General features: G+C 35.1%; 3 protein-coding genes across 3 annotated transcripts in view; all 3 read left to right on the top strand.

Annotated features, from left to right (window-relative positions):
* LOC104749141 (UV-stimulated scaffold protein A homolog) lies at nt 5214-7729 on the top strand. The gene is made up of 2 exons (XM_010470721.2): nt 5214-5432; nt 5535-7729. Exons 1-2 carry the CDS (start codon nt 5247-5249, stop codon nt 7332-7334), a joined length of 1986 nt encoding a protein of 661 aa, XP_010469023.1. The 5' UTR covers nt 5214-5246; the 3' UTR covers nt 7335-7729.
* Nucleotides 8284-9652, top strand: LOC104753202 (E3 ubiquitin-protein ligase SINAT3-like). Its single transcript, XM_010475490.2, has 2 exons — nt 8284-8808; nt 9242-9652. The coding sequence occupies exons 1-2, from the start codon at nt 8569-8571 to the stop codon at nt 9650-9652; spliced, it is 651 nt and encodes a 216-aa protein (XP_010473792.1). The 5' UTR covers nt 8284-8568.
* The window catches only part of LOC104699704 (E3 ubiquitin-protein ligase SINAT3), a 3784-nt gene continuing 2040 nt past the window's right edge, over nt 9751-11494 (top strand). The window contains exons 1-3 of the mRNA XM_010475489.2: nt 9751-10275; nt 10709-11095; nt 11473-11488. Coding sequence (XP_010473791.1) covers nt 10036-10275; nt 10709-11095; nt 11473-11488 — 643 coding nt within the window. The 5' untranslated portion in view covers nt 9751-10035. The remainder of the gene's footprint in view (nt 10276-10708; nt 11096-11472; nt 11489-11494) is intronic.

The following is an 11494-nucleotide window of genomic DNA, read 5'->3' as shown; positions in this document are numbered from 1 at the left end:
TTTTTCCACGAACTCTATTATCTATACTATAAAAGATAACTAACTTTCTCTGTTTGAGTAACACTTAAGCAGTGGAGAGAGTGTCACCTGTCTATCTTAATTAAAAGCAAACAGACCTAAACTTTTTTTTAATATATCACAAACAGTTTCAATATTTACATACGAAGAAATTTAGAGAGACTTAGAACATATTCAATATAAGACCGTATGTACATACATACTAGTAATACATGTATATGTTAGAGTCTTGATATGTAAATGTATACATTATAATAAGACAATGATGGGGACTAGTGCCACAAAACCCACACACACAAACAAAAGCTGCTATACTCATAATTTTTTTGTTATTGTTATCTACTAGGTTAGACCCGCGCGATGCCGCGAAATGTTATTCTATACATTTTGAAATACATTTGATATTCAAAGTATGATTTTTAATATTTTGAAATTATGAATATTATGGTTTACACAATGCTAAGATATAGAAATGAACCAAAAAAACCTACAATAGTTTGTAACTCCGTAGTATTCGTTATTACAATCATTTACTCGTATAATTGGCTTAACTCTACTATATGCTTTGTTTTTTTCTCCTATTATTATTGGAGATATATTAGTGTAGTGTTATTTTGTGGTGTATTTTTTGTAGTTTACAAATTTAATCATCTAAGTTTATATAGTTTGTGTTGTTGTTACGTTATTATTTGTTTGTTTTTTTTGTAAATTACCTATTTTTTTTATAACAAGTCCACATATGTCAAAGTAAATAGACATATTTTTACTTTATCTTGGTTTTGTGTTATTATTTTAATATTATACTTATGTTAAATTGTATACAACATTTATAAGGATTATGTTAATTGTTAAAGTTATTTTAAAAGTTATAGATGATTACATTTGGTTTTCGATCTTAAATATTGTTTAATTTGTCACTGGTGTTATTATATGTAAATCTTGAGAGGCAAGGAACCTTTGTTATCACACGCAAAAATTCAAACACTACAATCATCACTGTGAAAAGGAATCACATAGTAAATGCATAAGCAATAAGATAGACACATGAGAATTTTTGTTTGAGAATACGTAACTAATTTACTCTAGTTTATGTATGCTTCAGAAAGAGAGTTTATCCTCCAATCACGCTTGAGAGATTACTCTATTTTGGTTCATATCCCTTATATGTATAAATTTTCTAACAAAAAAAAAAGTACTGACATGTTGCGCTCACAAAGTTAGAGAAATGATTTCTTTATTTGTCCTCAGTTTTTAATAGTATTTCTATTTACATACCACTGTATATTTATTTTAAATGACACCCAAAATTTAATTATTTTATTTTTTATAACTTAATTGTATCACTTACTTACATTTCCATAAAATTTTAAGAACTTTTGATTCATATGGTGAGATAATATAAAATTCATATTATAATAATTTCTATAAGTTAAATCTTAATTATACGAGAATTTTATATATTCAAATAAAACTAAAAAATATATAATACACAAAGAAATTTTAGATCCCAACTAATAATTTTATCGATAAATATTATAGATTTTGTATATCTAAATTACAGTAAAATTATTTATTAACTATTTTATTTTGCACATAGTACGGATTGTTATTTAGAATAAAATAAACTGCCAAAATGATGTTAGATTACAAATATTCAAATAATACGTAACCAATTATGTTTAAAGAACCTTGTGTCCCTTAATCGTCACCTTCTTCAGTTGCCATACACATGTTAATTTGGGTTCTTTTACTGTTTTATTGGATACTATCGTAATTGGTTGGGCTCATAACAGAAGTCAGAAGGAATGATGTGGAATGGAGAAATATTATTATTGGATAAAAATATTGAGTTGTATTAATTCTTATAATTTGATTGGCTAACTGTTTTAACTGTTGTATTGATTGTCATGAGTATGGAATAATCTTTAAAAACGTACGCACTAATATCACAAACATTTAACTAATATGTCAAATTTACAACTTTTATTACTTTAAATATGGTACTGTTTCATATATACTTTAATTGTACATAAACACAAAATTACTATTCATCCTAATCACAAATTTTGGCGTTTGGGTAAATGTAATATTGATCGCAAATAGAATTTACCATCACAGACATATATAAAAAAATGAAAAAACTCAAATCAATATTTTTAAAGCCTTCCTAATAGAGTTGTGACATTCACAATCGTATTGATTAAGTACAACATGCACATTTTTCAAAATCCAAATAACTAAAAAAGCAAAAAGATATAGTACCAAAAATCTTGATAATCAAATATCATTATCTTAATTTTAGAATTGTTTACATATGATTCAGAAATAAGTTATGAAATATGATAACTCTTTTTATTTTTCCTTTTTTGACAGATAAAACGGAAAAATATGTACAGTCGAACCTCTATAAATTAATACTCTTTAAATTAATACTCGCTATAAATTAATAAATTCTTCCGGTCCCAAGTTGGGGCGGTGTAAAAAATGACACATTTCGATAAAATAATAATATTTTTGGAAATCTAGTATAAAAATATGGTCCCATCAATATCCTAAATTAATATTCATATAAACTAATATATATATATATATATATATATATAATCTAGTGAAATATATGATTATATTGTTATTAGCCTAAATTGAATTTAGATTCTTGTTGGAGCTCATTTCTAATCTTTCTGACTGTATCAAAACTTCTAGTGTTATTTTGTAAATCACATCAAAAAATTGTAGAGAGTTATATACGCGATAATTTATTCCTTACGTTTAATTGGTTCTAAATGTACCGTAATATCTTCTTGAACTTCATCATCACCATGAAAAATAGTAGCATCGATTTCTTCTAAACTACGAACTTCTAAATGTTTCATTTTCACTTGAATAATCTAGTAAATTATTGACATCTATCCTATTACAATAGCCAAGATTATTAATCAAATCATCAAGTTCATGAACAACAACTTCATAAATTAATATATTATTAATTTATCGATAAATTAAAACCTCTATAAATTAATAAAATTTCATGGTCCCGACCTTATTAATTTATAGAGGTTTTACTGTATTGACATAAAGATTAATTTGGGATTTGCACATACATTTTTATTGTTAGCATTAAATATTGTAATGAATTAATGAGATATTTTAGGAAATATTTAGGAATTTTAAAAAACAAATATTTAATGAGATATTGTAATTAGCCGTTGATTGATTAAGGAGATATTTTAGGAATTTTGTTCTGCACAAAGTTTTGGCTTTAAATTTCATTTTATAAATTAAAATTAAAATTATTTACTGTCAATGACATGCCTGTAAATAAATGTGAACTTCAGGATTTATTTCATAAATGTCTACAAAAATGTATATATAGATTTAATCATCTACACATATGTTTAATTAACGACGAAAAATCTTCTAAAAAAGTAAAAACCTCCCAGACACAATTATCGAGAAGACTCCTCCAACAAATCCCTCCGGCGCCGGCGGTGCTGTTGCTCGCCGGCGTCGGGATCTTACCATTCTATTACTTGTTTGTCCTAGATCCGAGTCTATTAGTTTTCTTTCTTGCAAGTCTTTTTCTCTTTTCCCCCTTTTTTATAACCCTTTTCAACTCTTAATAACCTCTGCCTCCACACCAAACCAAGACCATGGCCTGCTTCCGCCGATCTCTCACTCACCGGAGTTTCTCCTTGCTCAGGAAGTTTCTCTGCAAAACTTGGGAAGCAGTCTCACTCGCCCTTCAACTTGGCTTTTGTTTGAGAAATTAGGGTTTTTCCGAGTGGACCTAGTTTCTAGATTAGATCCTTTCCATGGCCACCGTTGGCTCCCGCTAACCTTTCACGCACCGGAGGCGCTCTCTACACCGCAAATCCCACCGTCAATCTCGGGCAGCCACCACTTTCAATACTCAACTTGGCAAACGATTGTGAAATTAGGGTTTTCCCTAGTGGACCTGATTTTCAATCTCGAATCAAACCACAACCATCGCCTCTTATCGCCGATCTTTTACTCACCGGAGATGGTCCTCCCACTGCGAATCTCTATGCAAACTCCGGTCAGCCGCTGCACCCAATCCCGCTCTTGGCGTCCTCTTGAGAAATTAGGGTTTTCCCTAGTGGACCTAATTTCTCATATCGGCCCACTTCCCATCACAAGGCCCAAGTCCTTAAGCCTTAACAAAAGTAATAAACCGACAAAATCCAGGTCCAGCGGTCCAACGTCTATGCTTTGTCGAAGTCAAACGTTGTATCGATCTCCTCTTCTCAATGGTCGAAGATTCCATGGGAGAAAAGTATCAACAATGTTGCTATGGTTATTCATATATCATGTCAACCCCGAATTTAGTTGATATTAGCGACTTGCGGTATAAGTTCTTAAGCCTGCACGTTTATGGTCTAAGTATGTTGAATCGCTATAGCCAAAATGATAGTCAATGTCTTGAACTAGATATGTTCAATGACGATTATCACTTCAGCTGGTCATTTGATGATGTCAAGCATCGATCTCCAATCACTCTCATTAACCGGATCCCATACCACATAGATTCTTTTGCGTTTTAGATTCTTTTGCGTTTTATTGAAGAGATCCACTCCTTATGCTTTGGGTCTCAAAGCAACCCTTTAGACCCCCTTTTCAAAGCTCGATTGCGTTTGTCGCTAAAGCTACTGTTGACCACTTGGTGGTCAAGGATCTCGCGAAGCTTGGCTTCATGGTCGAATCTACCCTGGATCCAACAAATTCTCTTGAAGAACTCATGGAGCCCTTATCCCTTTTCTTCTTTATCTATTTTGGTGTATGTTGTAAGAACTTACCTTTTTATGAGGATCTGATTTGAACGAAAGTTCCACTTGTTTGACAAAAAAAAAGATTTAATCATCTATGATTGACCAACAAAATAAGAATAGAAATTATCCTAATTAAACTTACAAAATATAACCGTTACATATACAGTACTTCCCTTACCGTTTTTATAAAGTTATCGTTGATAATATTCTTCTTGTTGTTACGATTACAAAAGGAGAGAAGAAGTTAAACCGACTACGCCCAGTGGAATGGGGGGGGGGNGGGGGGGGGGGGGAACGAATGGGCAAATAAGTCATTTCAATAACCGAGTAAACCGACTATCACAGTGGATACAATAATCTATTAAACCAACACAAATCGATTTTTTTTCATTTATTTATTTTATTTTCGTCATTCATCTGAATATCTTCTGATTGCCGGCGATGGAAGGGAGAGATGACGGCGGGGGAAAAGTTCAGGGGTTGATAGAGAAAGCGACGAAATCAACTGCTCAAGAGATTGGCCCGAGGCTACTCAAGGTCATCAAATCTATTGTTCGCTATTCTGATTCGGAGGTCCGTTTCGCTTCGCAAACCCTAATGGAGCTCATGAGACATAACCACTCCCAGGTTTTTTTTTTTTTTTTTTTTTTTTTTTTTTTTTTTTTTTTTTTTTTTTTTTTTTTTTTTTTNTGATCAAATAACGAACGCGGTGGTAATTTGTTTTGGCAGGTTCGGTATCTGACGCTTTTCATCATCGACGAGCTCTTCATGAGGTCAAAGCTCTTTAGAAATCTTATAATTGAGAATCTTGATCAGCTTTTGAGTTTAAGTGTTGGTTTTAGAAGCAATATGCCTCTTCCTGCACCTCCCGCTGTTGCCACTATGTTGCGTTCTAAGGCTATTGAGTTCTTAGAGAAGTGGAATTTGTCTTTTGGGTTACATTACAAGGAGCTTAGGCTTGGTTTTGATTACCTTAAGAACACCCGCAAGTTGAAGTTCCCTGATCTCCAGGCTAATGCTGCACGGGTTCAACGAGAGAGACAGGAGAGGGAGATGAAGACTAGAGAGATTTTGCGTGGCAAGTTTGATTCCTTGAAGGATAGTTTTGGACTCTTGAAGCATGAGATTGATGTAACGATTAAAGAGATCAAGGAGTGTATGGAAATTGTTCAGTGGAGAGGGGATGATGGTGTTCCACTTGCCATCTTAGATGAGGAAGATTTTGAGGAGATCCGTTGTTCTCATCTTAGGCAAATTCGTCTTGATTCATTGAAGCAATCAGAAAAAGTTGAGGAAACTAGTGAGAACAGAGTTGTATTCGATGTATTGAGGGAACAGTGCAAGCTTCTAGTGACAAAGCATCTGATCTCGGTTCAAGAAGGGATCTCTCTTCTCATCAGGGTTGACGTGAGTGATAACAGAACGAGAGATTCCATGTTGAAAGACTTGATCAATATCAGGAATAACATATTGGCAGCTCAAAAGAAATGGGAAGAAGCTGGTTTTACAATTTCAAGTATGCCTGGTTGTCATGAGAATGAAGAAACAAACGAGGATGAAGAAGAAGATATCTGGGAGGAGGATGATGGCAAGGTCAGAACTGATTCAGTCAAGAAGGTGGCTCCTGTGGCGTTAAGTCAGCAGAGCGAGACTTCGTCTTTACCATCATCAAGTAACGCAAATAGGTCCAATAAAGTGTCGACCACTAAAAAAGTTGGAAGCAGTGGAGACTCTCTTAGGGATAAGCTAATTTCTGAAGCGCCCGTGGTGAATTGGGGATCACACTTGAGTAATTGGGACTCAACTGCGGAAGTTCGAGCTAATTACCGGGGTTTAGAGCTTGAGAGCCACTGGGGCAGGGTGGATCAAGATGCTGTTATTCCGGCTGAGAAAATCGCAGAACTGAATCTTCAGGCAACTGTTTATAGAGAGGAGAGAACAGAGACACCTCCATGCCGCGCTCCTCTAAAGAAAGGTGGTCTTTGCCAGAGAAGAGATCTGCGAACCTGTCCGTTTCACGGACCCATTGTACCTCGGGATGATGAAGGGAACCCCGTAATCCAGGATTCTCCAGTAGATGAGATTGAAAACCAAACATCTTCAACTACAGGGATCAACCAGGATGTGCCTATGGATGTAACAACTTCAGACTCTGATCCTAATCAGTTAGCTAGGCAAATAGCGAAACAGGCTCTGAAAAATATCAGGGAGAAAGACAAAGAAGTGATGAGGAAAAGAGCAAAGCTTGTGAAGGTAAAGGTTAAGGAACATAATCAAGAAGTTCTGCGTGATGCTGCTATAGCCTCAACTTCTAGATCAAATGTTATCGATGAAGAGTTTGATAGAGTTTTTGCTGCAAGAAAAAACAAGAAACAAACCTTTTCCTCAATGCGGCGTAAGAAAACATCGGCTAAAGATAGAATATCGCAGAGACTGTTAAGTAATCGGGTAAAAGGTACTACTAATCCACAACAGTTGGCTCAGGGAAATGATGAGAAGTGCCGGGAAACATCAGCTAACCAGTGGTAACAAATAACTAAAATCATTCTAGTTTTGATTCAGAAAGGCCTTAAACTTGATTGTTTGATGCAAATAGGGGAGTAAAAAAGCTAACGAAATATTTGATGAATAATCAGATTCTTTAGTGATTTCTTTTAGCTGCGAAAAGTATGTAGAAACAAACAGTTCTTAAGTCATGTCTCAGATTCTGTGAAGTTTGTACATGTTTCTCAGACAAAACCCAAAAAGAGAATAGTACAATAACATGTTGTGTTAAAAAAGCAATGACAAATCGATCATGAGAGCTGGATGGGTCGTTGTTGTTCGCTTTTTTCTCTTTTATGCGTTGTGTCTTAAGGATGATTCACTCATGAGGCCGATCACTCACGAGGACCAACTATTTATGGAATAATTTGCTTTTATTAGATTGGGAGAGTTTGCTTGAGAGGAAGAAGAGTAAAATGTTCTTTTACATAATCATTGGTCTCTGAAGTGACTTTGAACCCAAGCCACATCGCATTACTTATATATTTCATCTTATGATATTTCATAATATACTACTTAAGGCGTCTAAAGTTTATCTAAACACATCTCTTTAAGTTTTTATTAAAGTAAAAAGGAAGATGAGTATGTTTTTTCTCATTAATCTTTGAAGTTTATTTTAGTGGTCGATCTACGTTAGTTTTTTCTTTAACTAATTTAAAATACTAAATTTTGATTAATCGTTTATAAAACATTTTTATTACAAAATTGATTAGAATCGTAATGTAAAAACCGGAGAAAAACATAATAAAAAGGTAATCATGTGCACCATGTACATGTTTAGGCCCATCTTAACTGGACCAGGGCCCTTAATTTTAATTAAAAAACATTTTAATTAGAAACGAAGAAATCATTGAGTGATTAATAATAATAATAAAATGATTAAAAATTTTCCAAATCCAGTAAATTGTTATTTAATTCAATCTTTAGTTTCCAAATAAACATTCTTCTTTCTCTGTACCACACAGCCGCCCTTCGCGACCGTCCGATTTTAAATCAGCGTTTCCGGTTCATTTGACGGCAACTCTCTCTCTCTCTCTTCTCTCTCTAGAATTGATGAAGAAAAGCATCTAACTTTTTTTTTGATTTTGAAATTGAACAATACGAGGGTTGACCTGTTTCGTTCGGTGGTGTTCATACCCATCTCTCTCTCTCTCTCTGTAAGGTCCCTGGATTTGATCTTCTTCGTTTCGATCGAAAGAATACGCCTTTTATTTCGAAAATGGATTTGGAAAGCATGATGGACTGTACATCAACCATGATGGATGTGACAGATGATGAAGAGATCCACCAAGATCGCCATTCTTCTTACGCTTCCGTTTCCAAGCATCATCATCATCATACTAGTAGTAATCACACCAATGCTGCTGCTGCTTCTGGTCTTCTTCCCACCACCACCAGTGTTCATGAGCTTCTCGAATGTCCTGTCTGCACCAATTCTATGTACCCTCCCATTCATCAGGTGTGTGATTTTGTTTCCCCGCCCGGATCTTTAATTTGTTGATTGATTCCAAGGGGGATTGTGTCGTGAGTTGTGACTTGTGAGTGAGTTTCTGATGATTACCATATGGATTTAGATTTTGAACCAGTGGTTGTGTTGGTCTTTGTAAGATAGCTCTAACTTGAACTTTTTGAGTTTTATCCATTCCTTCCTTCCTTCCTTCATCTGAGTTTCTACTTATGACTTAACCAGTTCTTAATACTCTGATTTGACTAAATTATGTTCATCATTCACTCACTATCATCTGTCTTTGAATGATCCTCCATTGATTTGGTTCCACTTAACAATCCTCACTGATTAGTATTGTGGAATTTTGTCTGCAAATTAGCTTTTGTCTCTTTTAGAGAATTATGGAATAACATTTTTACACAATTGTTTGTTTTTTTCCCGGCAGTGTCACAATGGACATACTCTGTGTTCAACCTGTAAAACCAGGGTTCACAACCGCTGCCCAACTTGTAGACAAGAGCTTGGTGATATCCGTTGTTTGGCACTGGAAAAAGTAGCTGAATCACTTGAACTACCCTGTAAACACATGTCACTTGGATGTCCTGAAATCTTCCCTTATTACAGTAAGCTCAAACATGAGACTGTATGTAACTTCAGGCCTTATAACTGTCCTTATGCTGGATCCGAGTGTTCTGTTACGGGCGATATCCCTTTCCTAGTTGCTCACCTGAGGGATGATCATAAGGTTGATATGCATTCTGGCTGTACTTTCAACCATCGTTATGTCAAGTCTAATCCTCGTGAAGTCGAAAACGCCNCAGGGCCCTTAATTTTAATTAAAAAACATTTTAATTAGAAACGAAGAAATCATTGAGTGATTAATAATAATAATAAAATGATTAAAAATTTTCCAAATCCAGTAAATTGTTATTTAATTCAATCTTTAGTTTCCAAATAAACATTCTTCTTTCTCTGTACCACACAGCCGCCCTTCGCGACCGTCCGATTTTAAATCAGCGTTTCCGGTTCATTTGACGGCAACTCTCTCTCTCTCTCTTCTCTCTCTAGAATTGATGAAGAAAAGCATCTAACTTTTTTTTTGATTTTGAAATTGAACAATACGAGGGTTGACCTGTTTCGTTCGGTGGTGTTCATACCCATCTCTCTCTCTCTCTCTGTAAGGTCCCTGGATTTGATCTTCTTCGTTTCGATCGAAAGAATACGCCTTTTATTTCGAAAATGGATTTGGAAAGCATGATGGACTGTACATCAACCATGATGGATGTGACAGATGATGAAGAGATCCACCAAGATCGCCATTCTTCTTACGCTTCCGTTTCCAAGCATCATCATCATCATACTAGTAGTAATCACACCAATGCTGCTGCTGCTTCTGGTCTTCTTCCCACCACCACCAGTGTTCATGAGCTTCTCGAATGTCCTGTCTGCACCAATTCTATGTACCCTCCCATTCATCAGGTGTGTGATTTTGTTTCCCCGCCCGGATCTTTAATTTGTTGATTGATTCCAAGGGGGATTGTGTCGTGAGTTGTGACTTGTGAGTGAGTTTCTGATGATTACCATATGGATTTAGATTTTGAACCAGTGGTTGTGTTGGTCTTTGTAAGATAGCTCTAACTTGAACTTTTTGAGTTTTATCCATTCCTTCCTTCCTTCCTTCATCTGAGTTTCTACTTATGACTTAACCAGTTCTTAATACTCTGATTTGACTAAATTATGTTCATCATTCACTCACTATCATCTGTCTTTGAATGATCCTCCATTGATTTGGTTCCACTTAACAATCCTCACTGATTAGTATTGTGGAATTTTGTCTGCAAATTAGCTTTTGTCTCTTTTAGAGAATTATGGAATAACATTTTTACACAATTGTTTGTTTTTTTCCCGGCAGTGTCACAATGGACATACTCTGTGTTCAACCTGTAAAACCAGGGTTCACAACCGCTGCCCAACTTGTAGACAAGAGCTTGGTGATATCCGTTGTTTGGCACTGGAAAAAGTAGCTGAATCACTTGAACTACCCTGTAAACACATGTCACTTGGATGTCCTGAAATCTTCCCTTATTACAGTAAGCTCAAACATGAGACTGTATGTAACTTCAGGCCTTATAACTGTCCTTATGCTGGATCCGAGTGTTCTGTTACGGGCGATATCCCTTTCCTAGTTGCTCACCTGAGGGATGATCATAAGGTTGATATGCATTCTGGCTGTACTTTCAACCATCGTTATGTCAAGTCTAATCCTCGTGAAGTCGAAAACGCCACATGGATGTTAACTGTAAGTACATATGATTCCTCCTGCTTCATAGCTCTACCTCTATCTATATATAAGCTTAGATAATTTGTGAGGCTTTGTTTAAGGATTATTTATGTCAATGAATTGATTTTTCTGGTACAAACTGTGATGTGAAGCAATCAGATGAGTCAAGTTTTGCTTCTGTTGCGAGTTAGTTTCAATCGTGTTGCTTATAAATGTCATATTTCGGTTTCTCTTCCATATTATATGTACATTTGTTCTGCTCTGCAAGATCAATGATTGTGAATCTTCCTTATCTCTCTAGACATAATAAATAAGTTATTATACTTTAATTGTCACATATGCTTATCAAAGTTCCTCTCTTTTGGTTTCGTTGCTGGTTCGAATCTATAACTTAGGTCTTTCACTGCTTTGGTCAAT

This window comes from Camelina sativa, chromosome 16 (assembly GCF_000633955.1).
Source record: "Camelina sativa cultivar DH55 chromosome 16, Cs, whole genome shotgun sequence".
NCBI lineage: Eukaryota > Viridiplantae > Streptophyta > Magnoliopsida > Brassicales > Brassicaceae > Camelina > Camelina sativa.
Note: the sequence above shows the minus strand (reverse complement) of the source record. Positions and strands in the feature narration are given on the sequence as shown.